Here is a 22016-nt window from a genome sequence, read left to right on the forward strand (position 1 = left end):
GACCATTTCTTTGACTGACATTCATTACACAGTCATGGTAACAATTGTTGAAGCAAAATTAGCTAATACATTCATCTGTCAGACACAGAACAAACGACCATATCAACTACTCTGATGTCAGGACTTGGCATTCTCCCCAAGTTCCTGTTAAAACAACCCACACAGCAAGGCTGATGGAAAACCAAAACAAAAAGCATCACTGCAAACAAGCCACATTCCTCAAGTGAAGCCTTAGCACAGAGAAGGGATGGCACAGAAACAAGCGCTCAACAAACACTAGGAGAGTGTGAAAACATCTAGACTCAGCAGGATTACTACCAAAAGCCAACTGCATCCCCTGCTCTCCAAAGATAGCTTTCTCTGCTATCTTTGAAGAGCATTCCCTCCAAATATATGTGCTTTTCTCCAAATATGGACATTTTAGTGTTTCCTACCTTTAGTCTCTTTATCAAACATAAATCTTTTACAGCTCACAGTCAGAATAATGAGCAGCTGTTAAGAGTGTGGCAAGGTAGTAAAACATGCACCCACACACGCAAAAAGAACGCTGAGAGCTTTGGTAGCACATATTATCCTCCTGCAAAAATAACAGATTGAATGCTAATTTCAGAGATGGAGGACAGGACAGTGAAATAAACAACACTAAAAAAGGAGAAAATGGTAAGATGGGAGCTGGATTTAATAATGAAAGAGGGATTTTTGGGGCAAAGAAGGAGAAGAGCAGAAGGGAAAAGACAAAGAAGGAGGGAAGTAGATTGAAATGGCACAAAATGTGAATAATCACTCCCTCTCTTCTTTCATCTGCTGGCTTAAAGGCTTAATCTGCCTCTTGTGATTCAGTGTGCTTCTTTATAAATGTCTGTTGTTTATGGACATATATTTATAGAGAGCACACACAGACCCATGAGCGCTGTTTCCAAATAAACCACCAGAGAGCAGCATTAACTCACCTGTGACTTATCCCATGCCATTCAGCTTCATCCGTTTGTTTCTGTGCTGTTTTCTTTCATGCATAGTGCAAGGGACACATTTTGACATGTGGCTAAAAACAGTGCTGTAGGAAATGGTTTGTATTTTTCACCGAATAACATGAAGTTTCACCTTAGTGTTGGGGAATCTAGAGCAAACAGCTCAGGGTTGATACAATTAGTGGAGCGGATGCTGCATAACGACAGAAAATCCAAGTAAAATCCAGGAATACAATGAGATAAAATCTGGAGAACTGATCCATTTCAGTGGATTATGACAATCTCATGTCTTAACATGACTTAAGACCAAGAGGGTGGCATTTCACAACTATTTTCGAGTTAAATTTGACAAAACGGAAAACTTGAAGGGGGAAACATATGTTCAATACAGTTCTGTTTAAATGGAAACTAAGGCCAGTAATATCTAAACCATCTCCAACATGTTTCTTGGCATGTCCTGCACTTTTCAGGACCTGAAATCCTCTGAGCACCCTCGACAGCTTTTTTCCTTGGCAGCTGCCCCGTGAGTACAGTCATTTTGCAAACTAGTGTGCAGCATCCAGACTGACATGGTCTGTAGCGGCAGCTGCGCTCCAGACAGCGTGTCAAACACAGATTTAACCTAAACTGTGTCGGCATAGATGCTTTGTCATTTTCTCACGAGTAAAATATGACTTCAGACCTGGTGATCTCCGTCTTCCCCTGCTCAAACTTGCAAAAATATTAACTGGACTGTAAGAGTCTGACTCGCACACCTGCTAGTCTTATAATTATAGCATGCTTGGGGAGATTTGGTGGAGGCAAAATTCAGATTTCAAGTTTGAATTCAAGACTCTTCAAAAAGGGTTGCACAGTGATGCATGTTGTTGCACTGTTGACTGGATAAAGAAGGTCCTGGGATGGATAGATGGATGGACAGACAGACAAATTAATGGACAGATGAACAAACAATGATGGCTAGATGGGTGAAGGGAAATCTGGATGGATGGATATATCTTTTTGACAGCAGAATAAGAAGTAAAGTCTGGAAACACTAATCTTTCTTCACCCAAATGTTTACAGAAAAAAATACTTAAATTTCAGACCTTTCCTGATTCAAGTGGGTGGATTAAAGAATTGCCAACGTATTTTATTTTATTTTTTTAATATGATCAAAATGTGGGACAAATCTCTGAGTCAAGGTTTTACAAGAAGATTCCAGGCCATCTCTGATGTAAACAAAGCCTCTGCATGCTGTTCCACAGTCAATGAGCTGTTTGTCAGGCAGCCATGTAGTTAGATTAGCTGTCCCAGAGCGTGAAGCCAACAGTGAAACAAATGGAGCTGAGACAAATGCAAGCTTTCGGCGGCATCCTTCACTGCTGGTGCACAAGGGTCCGCTGAGCAGTTGTACCAAAGCCCTGGGCAAATGACACTAAGCAAGTCTGCACACGCAGTGCATACACACATGCAGATGTAAAACCTGTACAATACAGACCTACAAAAACAAGGAGGATAAGGTGATATTTGACGAAATCCTTATTTAATTTGACTTTGACAAGTTAATTAAATCACAAGTGGCAAGATATACAGCAGGAATACAATCTCTGGAGTCAAGAAAAGTCACATTTGCACAAGGCAATGCCTTTTAAAATACTGTTCTTCTACATCCTCATTAGTGGATATTAATGCCAGTAATGAATGAATGTAGGTTAAAAAAAAAGAAACTATTTTAGATTTTGATAATCTTTCCTTTAGCTGCTGGCAAAAAGAAAAATCAATAACTTATAATATATAATTCTGAGAAGTTGTCTTTTAATTGCAAGTGGGCAGAAGTCCTACCTTCTCCACTTTGGGTGCTAGGGCACCCTGGGTGAGAGCGTGGGAGGGACCAGGAGAAGGCGGCTGCAGCGGACTGGCCGGCTCACCGTTGAGAAACACGGCAGAGACGTTGGGAGGTGTGAGACAGGAGAGAGGGGAGGAGAGAGGGAGGATGGGCCGTGAAGCTGGGGAGGAGAGCGGGGAGGGGCCTAAGCTGGGTCCTGGAGACACCATGGAGAGGGGACGACCCGACTGGCCAGCGCAGCGTGAGGGAGAGGAGTTCTGAGGACGCAACGGGGAGATGGACACAGTGGGGCGCTCTGGACTTCCAGCAGGTGGACTATGGACTAAAACAAAAACAAATGCAAGGGTTACACTAAGATGACAGAAATCAGGAAAATAATGTTTGAAATAATCATTTTTAATGATCTGACTAGTAATCTGCTGATACAATAATTATGAATGTATTACCTTTACCTTAAAACTACTTCTATGAACATTTGCTGTGCATTTAGGTAAGAGGTGTTGTAGTGACCAACAATAGTACGAACGTCTGAGTTAGTCCAGCTTTAAAGTTGGTCGAAAGTAGCAGTTTCCTAGTCAAATTCCCTTATTGACATTCTTACTAACATCTTTAATTTAAAAGACAAATCTAAACCCTCAAATTGTAAAATCTTAGCTAAGGCACTCAAAAATAAAAATCCATATAAATATAATGTGAAACAGTTGGGTTTTCTAGCCACCTGCTCTGCTACACTGCAGCAGGCTACTAAAAACATCCTTCAGAGAGGTGAGCTGGTCATGTGATAAAACCACTAAATGCCAGAACTATGCACATACTTTATTTTGTAATTGAGACCAGATGCGTGTCGGCGTGTGTGTGTGTGTGTGAGGGAGAGAGAGACAGACACAAAGCAACAAGAGAAAAGGGAGGAAAAAAGTGGAAAAAAATGAGGAGAGAAACGAGGAGCTCTGTCATTACGCCTCCATAAAACAAAAAGCACAGTGATGTCATTCGGCTGTGTGCTTGTCAGTTTGTGAGTTCACTTGTATGTGTGTATGAATGTGGGTGTGCGCATATCTGCGTGTGTGTGTGTGTTAATCTTGGCAGTGCTCTCTGAGTGTGTACTCTTCTGCCTTCCCAAAGAGACCTTCAGCATTATTTTCTCAGAGGGAGAAAAAAACGACACAAAGAGAAGGAGAGAAAGGGGTATTGAAGAGATGAATAGACTCCGAGTGGAAAGCAAGGTTGATATGATCTAGACCTTGTACTAGTGCAACAGTGTGAGTCTGTGTAGGTGTGTATATGCGTGGGGGTGTGTGTATGTGAGAGTGTGATTGCTTGTAGCACAAATAGTAACACTGAAAGATCAGAGCACAGTATTTCAGTGTTTTTCCACATGTGGGGTTAGCTTGCATGTTTGCTTGGATAGAGTAACACAGGAGTGTTGCTAAATCATCCTGTGCTGCAACGTGTTTCTCAAACATATTTTAAACAGATCCGAGTCATATTAGTGTTCTAAATGGTTCTTGGCGCATTATCGAGGGGAAAAACCTAAACTCAGTGTCTCCAATAAGTGCTAAAACTTAAACAAATGTCCTGCCTTGTATTAACAAAGTATAGTTTAGTTTCCCTAACTCTTTTTGGTGTCTAAGCACAACAACAAAGCTAGGCTCAGTGGAAGTGATTAATCATATCGCCTAATCATAACTAAATAATTATGAATAAATATCCTATGAATAAAATGAACTACTGACCTTGGTTTATTGATTTGGTTTTGCCACAAGAACAGTTTTTCCATGTTTTTCCTAAGCATAAAAAAGTACACTTCCTGACAAATCTTAACACTGAAGTTTAGTTTCCTTAAAAGGTTCTTTGTAGTTTCATTTCCTGTCATGGCGATTTAAGATCACATTCTTATTTGTAGAAATACAACTGAAATGATAAACTTGGCGCAATCAGCTACTTTAATCACCTAAACAAGAGGCTTTGTACACTACGCCTAACTTTAACAAAGAATTATTAGAATAATTTAGTTTCCTATTGCTAATTTAAACCTAAAGCCAACGAACGAGCAAAACTCACCACCTCAGACATAAACAAAATCTAAATAGTAAATTATCTAAAAAAAAAGTAGTTTCACTAATGGGCTGTTGAGAACCTGAATAGTAAACAACCTAGATTTATTCTTAAATCCTAAACTATCTCCATTGTCCAACGGTCAGAGTAATTTAATTTTCTTAGTTTGTGGCATTTACAACTGAGCATGAAGGTAATTTCAGGGAAACCAAAATCATTTATTGCCTAAAGCCAAACAAGAATCCTCGTAAACTCAGTAAAGTTGCTTGGTTTCCTGGCGCTGGTTGGAGTTTAAACCCAACCAATAGGTTAGGTATGCGCAATATATTACCATTATTAGTCATGGCTGATGTTAGTCATTTTTAGCAAATTGGTTTCGGTCTCGAAAAGCAAAACCAGGCCAATACCAATAATCACTGTTTGTCTTTATCTTGTTATTGTCTGAGTGTTTTGGGAGGCAGAGTGGTTGTCCATGTGGTATTTGTTTGGGCATGTGACAGAGATAATGATTCAGTGCAGGATTGCAGGGTGTTTAACTGAAGCAATGTCAGTGGTGTGGTCATTTCTTCATGGTGTCGCAACGGTAGGGGATAATAAATACATATACATAAACATGCAGAAATATATTTATGTTATCAAAAAATACTGGTTATCAGCCATAACAGCAATATTTATATCAAATATCAATATCAGCTCAAGTTTTTATATCGCTGCATTCCTAAATCAGGCTTGTTGCCCAACTCTGGGTAAGTTTGTAAGTCAGTACAAAATGTCATCCATTTATTGAAGCAAAATGCTCACAGTCTGTTATACAGATTACAGCATGTTTTGAAGCAAGCTGCTGTAAAAATAAACAAGTATACTGAAAGGCACTGTAATTGTTATTTTCTATTACAAATCCAAAACATCTACATTTAGTTAATAGAAAAGGGAGTTAAAACTAAAAGATAACATGTACTTTTTTGTTCCTGGTTAATTTCTTGCAATATTAATAAGATTTTGTGAGGATTTCCGTGTGCTTATTTTAAGTTCCTGTGTCTTTTCAGTCTCTGTGTTGTCCTGTCTACAACTTGATTGTTCCCAGGTGTATCTCGTTCCCTTATTACCCTCTGTGTATTTAATGCCATCTGTGTTTCTGTGTCTTTGTCGGGTCCTTGTCGATTCTGTCTCGTTCCTGTCGCGTCTTGGTTTTTGTTACCAGTGGCGAGCCTTAGTATTTCTGCTCAAGCTGTGCTGCCTGGAGTTTGAGATTATTTATGCATTCTTCACCATTAAACCATCATCATTTCTCTCAGCAACTGGGTCCACTGTGTCTGCTTCACCACCTCACACTGCAGTTTGTGTTGTTGACCAGTTTTCACATATGCAGAAGTTTAATCTTAATTGCACACTGGATTGCACATACAGTACAGTGTACTGTTTTGTTGTTACATGATGCTCATTTCTATTTGACTGGTGACTCTAAAAATGATTATTTCTTAAAAACATTAAGAAAAAAAACAAAAAAACAAGACAAATGTACAAGAGAAAGACAATTAAACAAAGAGGATGTTAACTGGACCTGTGCCTACTATAGTAGGTACCTGAATTAATGACTGTTCGATATTCCATTATTTTCTAATCAAGAACAAAAGGGGCTAAAATGCTCCAGGATCCTAAATGATAAGGACTCTGCTGCTTGGAGTCAATAGCCTGAGCTGAAACTGCGCAAACAGCATTAAAAAAGAAACGTCTTTAATTAATCCCTTTTATTTCTATTAATTTGTTAATTAAATATTCTGCGGGAAGAATCCCTTCTTCTTTGACATCTTTTCAGGAAATTTAATTATGCTGCAAATATACAAGTTAATTGTTCAGTTTAGAAATGAAAAAGGCTGAATTTCTATCATTTTAATGTGTCCAAGTGAATCATGTGAATTTGATCTACTTAAAAATAGCTTTTACAGAGTCGAACTGAAATTTGTTGCTTTAACTCAAAAATAAACATTCTGTGTACGTATTTCTGCTTACCCAGCTGCATTGAAGTGCGGGCCTGATTGGCCACATGCTGGCTGGAACGCAGGCAGTTCTTCAGCTGGGCGGCGGCAGTTTGCGGCGAGGACGCGGGGCTGACACTGTTGACGCAGTTTGCTGAGGTCACAAGCGGAGTGGCGGGACGAGACGACGAGGGGCCAGGAGATCCGGGGGATGAAGGGTCTGAGATTTTACCTGCCGCTTGACTGTACCCATTTCCCCCTCCTCCAACTGGACTGGACAAACTCGAACCTCGAGGAGATACAAGTCCAAATGGAGCCCTTTGAAAAAGAGACAGGAGAAACATGCCGATTTATCAGTTTGCCAAAATGGTCTGTGTTTTTTGGGGGGATTTTTGTGCTCATTATGCTTTTAAAATCACATTCAAAACACTTTTTTTTTAACTTCAACTACATATAAAACTTACCCACCAAAATAAAACAAGTAAATGGAAATGGTAATTATACCACCTGAAGTGACATTTAAGGAACCTACCACCACAATGGTGAGATGGTGATTTGAACAGGAAAATTGTTGCTACATTATTTTACAATACAGATCTTTTTACAAAGTTAAAAATAAACAACTATTTTTTGGTTGTAATAAAATGATATATTCATAGTATTCTCATATATTGTATGTAAAGGTTTTTTAGATTTGACAGATTGCTTAAATTTCAAAGATATGGGTGAAACTTCTAATGAAAGGCCAATAAAAATAATAAACGCTTTTTAAAAAAATGTGGTTTTCATATGTTCCTGGCTTTGATTAAAAAGCTTTTTAGTGCACCGTTTCTCAACTTTTTATTTACACAAATGGATGTTACTCAGCTCATGAATAATAATGAGCGTTAACAGGAGAAAAAAGTAGGGAGGGATTTTTTTTGTTTTACATACATTTGCACTAGAGTACAGCTAAAGAGGTGACAACAGTTTTAGATTCTGAACTTCACTATGTCCCCTTGGTCTGTGTAATATGTAATGGTATCCAATCTTATTCCAATATTCATCAGAAACAATACAACCTTCTGTTGTATTACTATTATGTAGCTGCAGTCTAGTTCTTATGGATATTAGAGAGATCAGTACTAAAGGTATGGCCAGGTATTGCAGAAGTATGGGCATTGTCTGTTAGTTTTTCATGTCTGCTTACAACACCAGGACAAAAACAACACTTCAGAGTAAAAGTGTCTCCAACTAAGACAAATGTTACACAAAATCACATTAAAAACATGAAGTGGAAACAGAGTTTTTCTTCCCTTTTTTGTTACTATTCTACCAGCACTTTTTCTACTCATGTCTCATATCTCATCATAAAATCATAGTGCCAGTTTCACCACCATGGACTCCTACCTCGAAAAGCTCCATGCTAATTTTTGCCATCTTATTAATTCATGCTTTGTTTTATTGCTGCTGAATGTGGATGCTGTGAGGTACGGCCAGAATCTTTTTTAGCACCAGCAATCCGTGCTAAAGAAATACATTCACTGACATCAGGAAGAAATTATCCTGGTGCATAAAGAAAACATGATAATTAGAAAGAAAAAGGGAAAGAGAACTGAAGAGAGCTATTCTCATCTGATATTAAAATTTAGCTCAAAGCACCACATTTTGCTGCAAGCATTGCTATAGGTACTCTAACCCTAACCCTAGGTGCTATAGGTACCATTGCTATAGGTACTCTATAGGTACTATAGGTAGGTGGGAGGAGGAGAAGAGAGTATGCTTGCGTAAAAAATAACAAATTGCCTCTCATTTGATTATGCGTTCATCTTGCCTCTCTCTCTTTCTCTCTGAGATTGCATAAGTGTCGAATGTGAAGCAGCCATTCATACACACTTGAGAAGTAAACCTGCTGTTCTGGCTGCAGTTTTCTCTCTTCATATGATTGTTTTGTTTTTTACCTCTTCTTCTTCTCCAAGCTGTATTGTTTTCTCTTTCAGCTATCTCCAATTTTACACTTCACAACCACATTTTATCTATCTTTACATCGATCCCTTTTCCCTGCGTTTTTCCTATTTACAACGGCCGCCTTTAAATGTATCACCTTTAAATAAAACACCTGAACTGTTTTTTAAGCTTGGATGTGTCATAATTCTTTGCAAAAGGCAAGTCCTTACATTTTGAGAGGTTTCAATATAAAATTTCAATGGATTTTATTCTAATTTCTTGTCAATTGATCAAACTGGTTCAATAATATCAGTAAACAGCAATATTCAAGTCTTGCCAAAGACTGGATTGTAAGTTGGACTTAGATTTTGCCATTCTAACTCAAGGACATACTTTGATCCAACATACAGCCGGAGCTACATTCCAGGTTAGCTCTGGCTGCATGTTTGGCATTCTTATTTCTGGAGAGTGAACCTCCAACCCAATGTCAAGTAGTCTGTGACAGGTTTTCTTCCAGTACTGCTCCATATTTAGTTCCATCTATCTTTTCATTATTGAGACATGCAGTTTTCTGACCAAAACACCTTCGTCACCCTTCTTTTCCCCAACAGTAGCTGTCTTTTTTACCACTATTACAGGTAGAATGTTTTTATAGTGCAAGACTGAGTTGTTCTTTTAACAGATTTTCCCTCAGCTGTGGATCTTTGTAGCGCCACAAGGGTGTCTTTTGATTAGTGCTTTCCTAACCTTGCTTGTGAGTTTAGATCTGATTAACCTACCATTTCTTGGTAGGTTTTCATTTAGGCATTTCTGTCCATTTTTTTACATGATAGACTGATCAGTACTGTGTGAGATGTTTAAAGATGGAGACATTGCTTTGTACCAGATGCTAATACTCTTTAAAGCGCTCACAGGTGTATTTATAGTAAGACTAGATCACACAGAAGTTTACTCTACTAACTAATTAGATGCATTTTGAAGAAAACTGGTTCTACTGGATTTTATTTACAGGTATCACATGCAAATTGACATTTCAGATTTTAATTGTGAATAATTCAAAACCCATGAGTTATTTTTTTCTAATTTACAAATATTTATCACTTTGTGTGGGCCAATCACGTATAAATCAAGCAAATTTCATTAAAGTTTGTGGTTGTACCGTAGCAAAAATTATGCATTTACGACATGCATGTGGTCAAACATATAAATAATTTTACATATTAAAACAATTTTTTTCAGTTATTTTTAATTAAACTTTTATGTGCCAAATCTTTGCACTGCTTTAATTTGTACAATTCAGTTTTAAGTGTAATTACAATAAATATGAAAAAAAAAGAAACAATAAGAAAAATTATTTGTCCAAGATCAATTTTAATAATGGTCCTTTTCTTAAATTCCTTTAAGCCAATCATTCCCACTGAAGACGGCCAGAATAATAAGAAATACTGACCGTTAGGCATCAACTATCAAAGCTATTTCTGTTTTATCTTTATGTCATAAAGACAAAATATTACTGCTGTTTTGTCTAACCTCCACTAACCTGGACACGGGAGTGACGTAGTTTCCTGGAAAGACTCCAGAGGCGGCAGTTCTTAGTGAGGTGCCTTTGAACCATCCATCCTGACACTTCTCTGTCACTCGGTACATCTCCCCCTTCCTTAGCTCCAGCTCGTCAGCTTTCTGGGGCTTGTAGGCGTATAGAGCTAAATATCTGGACAAGAAAGGCAGTGGGATGTCAATTTAATGTAAAATTGAGTAAAAACGTTGAAGGATTCATCAATGTTTGCAAATCTCTTAGCGGGCATCTCAAATCATGCATCTATATCTAATGATCGGATTAAAATCTAATTGCCAGAATTAGGAAAAACACATGCAAGTTTAAGCAGTTTGTGGTATCATCAGGATGGCTCAAAGAAAACGGGAACATAATATCAAAAATAAAAAGAAATCTCTATTTTTGCCAACATCCAAAATAAGATGTAAGTATTTGTTAATGAGTAAGTAATAATCTGAGCAAGGACTGTGCAACTAATTAAACTAATTCAACTAAATAAACAAATTTTTATTCAGATTTTTGGCTCCCAAAAAAAAAAATCACAAAAAAGCTGAGGGATAATACAAAGACACACAACCTGGGTGTGAAACCAGGCCGGGCCGGCAGTGCAAATCTTCAGTAGCCTAGGGGCTTGGTTGGGCTTGGCATTAATTACATAATTAGACACTTTTAAGGTGAAGGCCTACATTATCAAATACAAAATTCAGAAAATTATAAATAGAAAAGCAAAGTTTGGAGAAAATTTACATTTGTCCTTTATAAGCACAATAAATGCAATGCATTTCTAAGCTTAGGGAGAATTTTTAAATTAATTTTCAGAATTTCAATCTTGACCAAAATTATTCATCCATCCATTTTCTGTACACCCTTGTCCCTAGTGGGGTCGGGAAGGGTGCTGGAGCCTATCTCCAGAAACATTTCGGGCGAGAGGTGGGGTACACACTGGACATGTCGCCGGTCTGTCGCAGGGCAACAGAGACAAATAGGACAAACAATCATGCACACACACACTCACACCTAGGGACAAATTAGAGAAACCAATTAGCCTGACAGTCATGTTTTTGTCGGAGGAAGCCGGAGTACCGGAGAGAACCCACACATGCACAGGGAGTACATGCAAACTCCATGCAGAAAGACTCTGCGCCGGGAATCGAACCCAGGATCTTCTTGCTGCAAGGCAACAGTGCTACCAACTGTGCCACTGTGCAAAATTATCATGACTGTAATTATTTTAGAAATCTAGCAGCTTTACAAGTACATTATTATCAATAGTTCATAGTAGAGCTCAAAGTCAAGCCATACAAGCTCACAGACAACTGAGCTCCACTGATTGTCTGTCTCTCCTGAATGAATTCGCCTTTGTGATGCTCACAAAGACATTTTCAGCCACAACTGGATCTTTGTCAGATTACAAAGACATTTTGGTTTGAACCTCCCACCAATTATTGTACATTGTGATAAAATATTTCCTGTCTGTTGCTCAGATGTTCATGTGTGTTTATTAAAATTTTTTTAATTACTTTTGTTTTTAGTTAGAAAAGAAAGATAAAAATCAATTCTCAATGAATATATACTTGACAAATATGCTGGGGAAATAACTATATTTGGACAACTGTTGAACAACAGCAGAGGGTCATATTCTTCAACTTAGGTGAGGAGTGAAAACTGTCAGTCTCCACTTAAAAATAACAAACCAATCCAGCATTCAGGTCATGTCTCTGTGTGTGATCACTTGAGGCTGGCTGAATGGGTTTGCTTTCTGAATGGGAACTCTTGCTATAAATGCATGCCTGATCAATAAGTGCTTGTTTACCGGTTCAGAAGATAAATGTAGTTCATATATATTTATATTTATATACTTTTGTTCTTGGATGGATATGACTAAGTTAGTAATTGCCCCCTGTGTAAACATATAAATGAGCTCATGGACCTGTCTCCGGGAGACATTTATAGTCCGTAGCGCCAGACTGGATGAGATCGCAGAGTAAACAAGCCATATATGTGCTACCTCCTCGTTACCATAGCAACAGATGTGGGGACTGTCTCCCGTCTCCCCTTGGCAACAGGAATAGTTGCCAGGTCAAGATGAAAACGTAGGACCTCATCAGTGGGACAAAGCCATTCTGTTTTGGTATGTGTGTGGGGGTGTGCATGTGTGTGTGCTTGTGTTCCTATTAAGCTACTGGGAAGGTGATATTATTAAAGCCGACAATGCTCCTGGATTTGACTCACATCCAGTCCGAACGATGGTGATGATATTGTAGACTCACAGATCTCAGAGACTGGGCTTTTATGTGTTCAGTGAAACAAATACTGAAGTTAAATCTAAAAAAAAACCCTTTGTTTATGATCATGAGAAGAGTTTGGAAGTGCTTGGTAAAAATGTCTTATCAGCAAATGTGATTTAATTAGTATGACCTGATTTTTTTTGTTTTGTTTTAGATTCTTAATCCTAGTTAAATCAGTTTGAAATGTAATCAATTAAATTACAAAAAATGGGTTTGAAGTTATGGCTTTATTTATAAGAGAAATACCCAAGCTGACTATAGGCAAGTTTAAAGTCACAGCAATTGTGAAGAAATCCCGTAAATAGAGAAGGTTAAAAGATCTTGAAACGCAAAACATCATGCAATGATCTAAACAAACTCAAGAGAATAAATTTGTTTCTGATTTTTCCCCAAACGATTGCTGAAACCCAAGATTTAAAGAAAAAAATTCTGATGAAATATAAGTTGTCTTTAAAAGTTGTGCACTTCTAAAGCATACTTCGGGTGTAAAACTAACAGCTCTACAGAAAAAGAAAGCCATCTCAAGATAATATGGCAGATGGCAGTGGCCTAGTCAAAGTCTGGGCATAAATCTCACTGAAATGCATTAACATGGTCTAACTAGGTCATTGTGCTTGAAAACCCCGAATTGTGGCAGAATTAACACAATTCTGCAAAGTTAAGGGGGCCAACATTCCTTCACAGTGCAGTAATAAACTCATTGCTTCTTATTGGAAATGCCTAACAGCAGGTGGGTCTGACAAGGATGGCACTATAATAATTACATTAGTGAGCTGATAGATTTTCCAATAGAGCCAGGCTAGTTTAGATTTTTTTTTTCCCCTTAAAATGCTGTTGGCATTTACTTAGCTTCTCTTTGTCTGATAATACATTTTGTTTGATGATCTGAAACATCTAAATAGTGAATGACAAAAACACATCTATGAATAGACAGGTACATTTTCACAACAATGTATATAAGTCTGGAATTAAATTACAGAAACAAGATTACTTTTCAATCGTATTAACATGCGCCTACTTTTGTCCAGTATGTCATTTCTTATCTCCACACTACTACAAAAGTCTGCCAACAATGCTAGAAAAAAAAAAAACATGAACAGCCCGCTGTCAGAGTTCTTGGTGTCTTAATTTTTAGAAATGGTAAAGCTTGTTAAAAATCCAAGCCACACACTGCTTAGTGAACTGTGTTTTTCCTCTCTGAAGGGGGATTTTATCCTTGACCGGTGAAGGAGTAAATGTGGTTGCAGAGGTGGTGAAACATGGCCAATAGCTCTGGGCACAACAGAGTCAACATTTCTAACAATGTCAGGAAGTAGTTTGTGAAATCTTGCTTGTACATCTGGCACATATGCAACGGGCAAGTGAGAAGAAGCCTGAAGTACTCACATGTTGAGTGGCAGCTGCACCTTGGCATGGGCCAACAGCTCAGAGGTAAGAGACGCCACTTTGGGGGGAAGCGGTATCCCCACTGAGGATGGAGAGGGACCTGGAGGAGATGCATCCTACAGGAAGATACAGCACACAGAAAAACATTGGTTTAATGTAAACTGTTACCTAAAAAATGTGCTTGTAGTCTTTTAAGCATCCTGGGAACTATTTACAAACAGCAAAAACACTTTGAACTCAGTGAGAAATGCAGCCAGAAGCCATAACAGTAAAAGCGACATGACTCCAAACAGAAGCCTTCAAAGTGAGAAATGATTTTTTTTATTTTTTGGTTGAAACAAGTAGGTGACAGGGGACTCATTGCAAAATGCAGAGCAGCAGAGGAACTGATATACTTTAGAAATTGTAATTTGCCCTTAGTTACAGTCTCTTTATCTTATCTTTCTGTTTTTGTACTTATTACCTTAGTTTGAATATGCATGCTTGTATTTACCTTTAGCTTACAGCTGGTATACCAGAATTTTCCCACTGTGGGGCAATAAAGGATGTTTCTATTTTCTAATCTATTTCTATTTTCTAATGTAACATTTTATACCACCTACTCCTTGGTATGCTTATAGTTTTTTTATATTGAGAAAGTATATATATTCAAGTAAAACAAACTATATTTAAAAGGGTAACGTTATAATGCCAATAAATGTCCCTGCCTTACAGAGTGCCTGTCATAAGTGTTCACACCTTGTCAACATTTTTACATTCTTTGTGTTTCCTCTAATACCTAAAATCCAGGGCAACCAATGGGCTTGTTCAGAAAAGTTCAGTTTGCTGCTTTTGTCAAATCCATGCAGGAGACACAGCAAACAGACAGGAGGTCAGATGGGTCTAGTGAGGTCAAAAGTGTTCATTTTGGCCTTCATGTAAAACTGCTGTGTGGCAGAAAGATAACACTGCACACTACCTTGCTCACTGTGAAACATGGCGGGGGCAGTATTATACTTTGGTCCCAGTTTTGACATCGGACCTGCTATCTATTTGCTATTTTCTCCAGTGGAGAGAAGCAAGCTGGTTAGTTAATTATAGATAATACTGGAAGGAGACCTGTTGCAGACTGCAGAGTTACAATGAAATGGTTTGCATCAAAGTGTATTGAGAGTTGAAATCAGATTTATATACAGACTAATAAGACACATACGCATTTTTTTTTCTCACAGTCTGAAGTTCAATCAGACCAAGTCTATGTAAACTTTTGAATTTGAAGAAAGTTAAAGCACATCTCTCAAAAATGTCCTTATTAGGTTTTCTGGCATTTAGCAAATACAAATAATGTTGGTTATTCAAACTGACCTAAAACAAGAGAAGTTTGATTGGACTTAACTTCAGACAGCAAGAAGAAAATGTTATGTTTATGTTATATTATTTGATGCATATATATATCTGGTTTCAGCTGTATACCCTAGATGTGTTCCCTTAGCTAATTTATGTTTTGTGCAAATCCCAGTATGTGGAGATACCTGAATGCGAGCAGCTGCTCTGGGGTCAGAGGAGCTGATGAGGACCGGGTGCGAGATCTCCATGCTGTGTCTGTTGTTGAGCTGGGCAGCCCTCTGGCTGACAGAGAGTGCGGAGAAAGAATGCCGCTTCTTTGCGTTTTTCTTCCCTTCACCTCTCCTGTGGCCAGAGCCATTTCCATTAGACGGCGAGGCAGTGGGGGAGGGACCGGGAGTGCAGGGACCCAGGGGGGCTGGCTCAGAGCTGGGACCTGGTGCATTCGCTGGCATAGGTTTGTCAATCTCCATCAGCTGCTTCGCTGTTTCATTTAACTGAGAAGAGAAAAGGGCAGATGGGGATAAGAAACGGGGGGAGGGAGGGTTAAGAGAGAAGCAGCTCAGATGTTAGGTGTCAAACCTGAGTGGGTCATGCACATCTCCAACATACACAAGAGTATTAATCTGACCTTTACTGGCTTGTTCTTGTTGGCAGCTGTTAAATCTTACAACATAATAGTCATTTGCCATGACTAGCCTTGGCTGCTGTGGTGTAGCGTCCTTACACACAGGTCAAAATCAATTCCCGCATTTTAGCAGAAATTATTTGCACAGGCAACTGTTTTTAAACGAAAGAATCTTGCAAGGGTACACACATGGATCCTTGCATTTCCCCCTCTCACACACACACACTATTAATGTTCACAGCAGCCAGGTAACAGCAAATACATATGAAACAAAATACAGATGGTGAAGCCACCTGTATGCATGAGGAAAAAGGGTAAAATTTAATAATCTACCATTTGCCCGGACTTCATGAGAGGCCACTATTAATTGCTGAAGGAAGTCACAGCATAAACAAACAAAACCAGATAAAATAGAAGAAGATGAAACAGGATCTTCACAACACCTGAAGCAGTAAAACATCTTGCTGCTTCTCAGTTTTCACACTCTTTTGTTCTGTTTCTGCCCACATAGGTTTCCAGAGGTTATGAGCAGGAAGTGTAAGCATGTAGATACGTTTTCCAAGTGGCCAGAAGGCTCTTGAAAATCTCGTATATGGGCCTAAGCCCTAGAGAGATGTCTGTTCACATGACTTCATTTTCTGCAAAAGAAGCGTATTTTTTGAAGTTGGAGACTGAGAAAAAGAGATCAAATGTTATAGATGCACATATAGGTCTATCTTTAGTAAATCGTTACGTATATTGTAACACTATTTTTAGTAACTCACATTAAAGGCTTACTGTCACACAGTTGAATCTCGATAAATTAGAATCTATTTGAAGATGTCTTATGTGTTTGTTTCTATTAGTTTGACTTTTTAACAGCTAAATAAAACCCAGTGTGTAAGAAAATTACAATATTGTGTAAAACCAATTAAAAAGGTTTCTAATTCAAAAATGTCAAATAATTGGAAAATACGTTCATGCACTTCACAGCAGAGTGGACCTTCTGAATTTTGCAGGTATTTATGCTGGATAAATAATCCAAGGTCACAGTAGAGAACAGTGACTCTACTGTTCAGATAGGGGCTCACGATATAGGGGGTAAAAATAACTCCTAATTTCAATAGGAAAACATGACTATAATTTGCTGTGCTTCAACATCAATGCACATTTAAAATAGCTTCAACAAGCTGGGATTTTTATGTAATGTTGACGTTTTTTGTAACATGCAATCTATTTATTCAAAGAGGTGATTGCAACTACATCTCATTAGTTCTCTAACAGTTTTTAAAACACCTTTAAGGTGAAATGCACTCTGAAGTTCAAGGTGCTACATGAACTAAAATGGTACACAAAAGTTATACATTTTATACAAGTTATACACTTATTACAAATGTACACTTTGTATGTATGTCAAGTCACACCTAACGTGTGCAAAAGCTATATCCGTACTTGAATTTAATATTCAGCTTAAGTGTGACCTTTTAGATGTCTTACTCTTATATTAAGTTTATTTCACATAGACTCACTGAGAATTTAAGCTATAAATAACAAGCCAGCAAAAAGAACTTTAATACCACAACAACTTTACATTCCAATCATGTCTGCTTACCAGTCTTTAAACCCCTGAACAATCCCTTGAGAGCAAGTCAAGAGTTTTCTTCAATTTTTATTATCAGGTGTGTGTGTGCGGGGTGTACGTACGAGTAAGAGGCAGTGTAAAAGGCTGTCTCGTCTAGGTTCAGTGTTGGTGATGTTGTATTTCCATATTAATAGAAATGCTAATCAAAGCCAAATCATATGGTAATGAGCATGATGGATTGACGTTGCAGATATAACTGAGATGTAACTCTCATGAGGCTAACACAAACACCCCTACACACACACGCATGTAAACCACATCAGACACCCCCACACGCACACACAAAGGTCAATGAGGCCACACGTGATCTTTTAGAGTAACTTACAATCCAGTTTGAATCCCCTAATGCATCCAGTAAGTATGTTGCAAGCACACATGCACCCCTGCATTTCCCCCTCACACACACACAAATCACTGATGTGTCAGTCTTTCTCTAGCTACTGATGTGCCTGTTATGGTGCAAAGCACATGAAGGAGTATGTGTGAGAGAGAGATTTTTACGTGGTTCTTCCTGCTGAATAAATAATCCAAGGTAATCCTTTTCTATGTGTTGAGCAAGATGCACCGATTTATGTGTTGAGTGTTATCTCAACGTAATACTGTGATGAGCCGATGAGCTGATATGCTAAGAAAAGGAAAATCCAGCAACAAACACGCACGCTTTTGCAAACAATCTCCTTCCTGAACAGATCCACTACCTTGAAAAAAGTATTGGTACCACTTGATCTGTGTATTTTAATCACAGTATACATCCAGCAGCTCTGTGACAGCCTGAGATGTTTATTCAAAGACAAAGCAGACAGGTCAAGGATAAAGCTATGAAGAGGTCTGAAACAAGATTAGGATATAAAACAATATCCCAAGCTTTGAACATCTCAAAGAGCACTGTTGAGTTTAGCGAAAAAGTATGGCGCAACTGCAGATCTTCCAACTCCATGAATCAGGTCTTTCTAGGAGGGGCAATAAATCTAATATAAAAAAAAGTGATAAGTCTTGTTCACAGTTTGCCAAACAAGACTTATAAGGGGAAATGTGTTGAACATGTCCTCCTGAAAACATCATTCCCACAATAAAACCTGGTGGTGGCATTATCATTCTTTGACATTGCATTTTTTTGTAGGAAAAAGTACAGGAGAACTCTTAAAGAAAACTAGAGCAAACGTTCAAGAAGGATACACCTGAGCATACAACCTGAGCTGCAGCAGATTTAATATAAAGCAATCAATCACTAGAATGTCCCAGTCAAAGTCCAGATTTTCAATCCTATTCAGAGTATGTGGCAAGACTTGAATAGTTGACTCTGAACATGTGCAAAGTTGATCAATATAGCCCAAATGAACAACAATTCTAACTACAAGAAATGTTGACTTAAGTAAATTTATGGTAAAACTTTACAATTTTAATTTATAAAAAACATCTAAAATAGATATCCTTCCACCTCAAAGTTCGACAATAACGTATGTTCATCACGTAAGACCCAATCCCCCTAAAATTCCACAGTTGCAACATGACAAAACTTAATATAAATATTTTTACAGGCTATTGCACAAAGAACTAAGACCTGAGTTCATGCAATATGAGTCCACATCAAAGGGAAAACAAAACCAAGCAAGCATGTCCCAAGCTAATTTCCAGTCAGGATGAATCATCCGAAAAACCACAGCCACTGAACACAAACCCACCTACGCTAACCTTGCTACTTTACAGATCTCCTAAACTTATACCACAGAATCAACCCACTCACTACACCTACCCCAAGGGTCGGCAACCTTCGGCTCCAGAGCCGCATGCGGCTCTTTAGGGCTGCCTTAGTGGTTCTCTGGAGCTTTTTCAAAAAATGTTTGAAATTTGAAAAAGATGGGAATGTGGGAAATATATTTTTTGTTTTAATATGGTTTCTGTAGGAGGACAAACATGACACAATCATTCTTAATGTTTTCCAATGATATAAAAATGTGTAGAATAAATAGGTAGGTCCTACCCAAACACCAGGTCCAGCAGACACAGCTATACCTTTACACGTGCATTAAACTGGGACACCCTGAACTCAAACCAAGTTCACACTCAATATATCCACCTACTCTCATAACTAAATCAAAGTAATCTCAAATTCAATTGAACAAAGCCTGCAGCTGGATAATTTAATTCATTACTGTCCTCTCCTCCTTACCCCTTCGTGTTTGTGTCTACAGGTAAGATAAGACACAGGGCTACCTACCATTACAGAAGCTTTCAATGTGTCTTCATACAGTAATTATTTTTACAGTATGCGCTCTTACCAGAAATAATAAGGGATAATTCCGACACTGTCTACATGCATCGTTTAGTCCACGTTAGACATGCTCACAGCTTTGCAGCTGTTTTGGGCATCTCATGTTTCAAATAGCTTTGGTTCATTTGAAGATGGTTACTGGCACTGCATCTAATTTCAATGCAACCTTTGCACTGTCAAATGAGGTAACCTAACGCAGAGGATTACCACAAGAAACACATCAAAAAGCATCAGTTGTCCATGTGTGTGGCTGGGCTGGTCAACAGAATACATATAAATAAACTGTGAGCTATTATAGAAGAAAACAAGGGTCACATTTCTGCAATTAAACAACCATTCGCGTAAGAACAAAAAGGAAATAGTTCTATGTGGTATAGCAATTGAGACCTTTCATCAGTTTTAACATAGCAAAATTTGTTGAAGCAACTGAGGCATAATACAGACATGATAAAAAAAATGTCAGCATACTTTCCTGTGAACAGCTTGCTGTATTGCAGGTTGTGCAAACTATAATGTTGATCTCCAATCTGGGTAACAACTGACAATTTCAGTGCTTGTCCCACTTTATAATGATGACTAGAAAAGCAGTGTATTGGCACCTGGCAGCAGTTCCCTTTAAGTATTTGAGTATAAAACCAGGTTTTCCTCAAAATGCTGTGTATACTTTAGTATTTATATTCATATTCAGTTTATGTTAAAAGAGTTGCAGCTGACCAGATAAAAAAACAAAACAAAACACATAAGTATAAACCTGGTAAAAGAAGACTACGGTAATAGATCTTTTTTGTTGCAGCCTATGTTTATTTTACAAGTTCCAAAAGAATTCAGTGAGCTTTTTATTTTGTTTCAGCATCGGTAGGGGTCAACCTACTTGTTACTTGATTTAACAAGTAGGTTGACTTGTTAAGTCAAGTCAACCTACTTGACTTAACCTAACGTAGGTTAAGTCAAACTTCATAATGAGTTATTGGTTGGCTGTGTAAAATAAGGCAATGGACATATAACGGCAAAATAAGAAAAAAATCTACCACAGATGGCACAGGTTTATAGACCTTTAAAAGCATTTTAATTTAAGAACATAAGTTTTTTTTATTAAACTCTAGAAATTGTATATGTTAATCTTATCACTCAATTTATTTTAGATGTTTAAAATACTCATTTGTGAATCAAATTCACAAAAAAGCAAACTGTTAATTTTGTATAAAAAACTTTTGAGATGCTGTCACTGTTTCCAACTACAGTGCAGCTAGAGAGCCAAAACTTATGATGTTTTGCTGTATTTTCTTTGTGTGCCCGGTGAAGAGAAAATCATTGCAGTTATTTCCCATGCAGTGTTGTATATTGTTGTGTCCTGGTTTGGCATATCACCACCCAGTTTGAGAAACATTTCTCTGACAGACAACCTTTTGCTTTTTCTTTCCCAGTTTTACTGCAATTCAGGATAATGTTCCCAAATTGCCAGCCATAACAGAAACTTATCCTCTTATTTTGGCAAGTGTATAAAATATTAACACAGATAATAACATGATACGTTGCATTTACATGCACATCAGGAGAGGTTCCAGCTGAGCTCCTTCATTAGCTTCTTACTACATACACACATACGAATCCTAACACAGACCCCTGCACCCCTGCTGTGTCACAGTGATGGAGAGGTCTAAATTATTGATGCATCTCCATTTAATGGGATCCCTTGTGTGTCTGTGTGAGTTAGTCCCAACCTTGCTCCAACCATAGCTTAATCGCTGAGAGAGTAGTTTGGTCAACCAGCTAAATTTGGGATACTTGACTGGGTGGTCCAGATCCTAAGTCAGAGTCAGCAGCAATCCAACAAAGATTAAGAAGTTTGTTCAAATGACTGTGACATTTAAGAGCTCAAAACTGGGATTTTCTTTGCATCTTCATTATACTGTAATTTAAAGTGTGACTTTTTTTTGTATTTCTAAAGGAAAAGCTTCAATACAGAATTACTACTTTATTAGATTTTATGAAAATACTGCTTTATGCATCAGTTCACTGGGAATGACCCCCAGACACTAGATAGAAATCAAACAGACTAAAACATTTCCCCTTTGACTGTATTGTCAATCAGTTCTAAAGTTTACATTACTTCCTTTTGACAGGGTTGGGGAAAGTCAGCATTTTTCCTCATTTGTGTTGATGGGGAGAGAAAAGAAGAAAACACATTTTTCA

The 22016-nt window shown here is 38.0% G+C and overlaps 1 protein-coding gene across 1 annotated transcript in view; it reads right to left on the reverse strand.

The window, feature by feature from the left end:
- The window catches only part of LOC114148366 (E3 ubiquitin-protein ligase SH3RF3-like), a 105553-nt gene that overhangs the window by 9957 nt on the left and 73580 nt on the right, over positions 1–22016 (reverse strand). Inside the window, 5 exon segments of the mRNA XM_028023597.1 lie at positions 2790–3115; positions 6859–7142; positions 10291–10461; positions 13980–14095; positions 15491–15799. Of these exon segments, the coding sequence (XP_027879398.1) occupies positions 2790–3115; positions 6859–7142; positions 10291–10461; positions 13980–14095; positions 15491–15799 (1206 nt within the window).

Source organism: Xiphophorus couchianus, chromosome 7 (genome assembly GCF_001444195.1).
Source record: "Xiphophorus couchianus chromosome 7, X_couchianus-1.0, whole genome shotgun sequence".
NCBI lineage: Eukaryota > Metazoa > Chordata > Actinopteri > Cyprinodontiformes > Poeciliidae > Xiphophorus > Xiphophorus couchianus.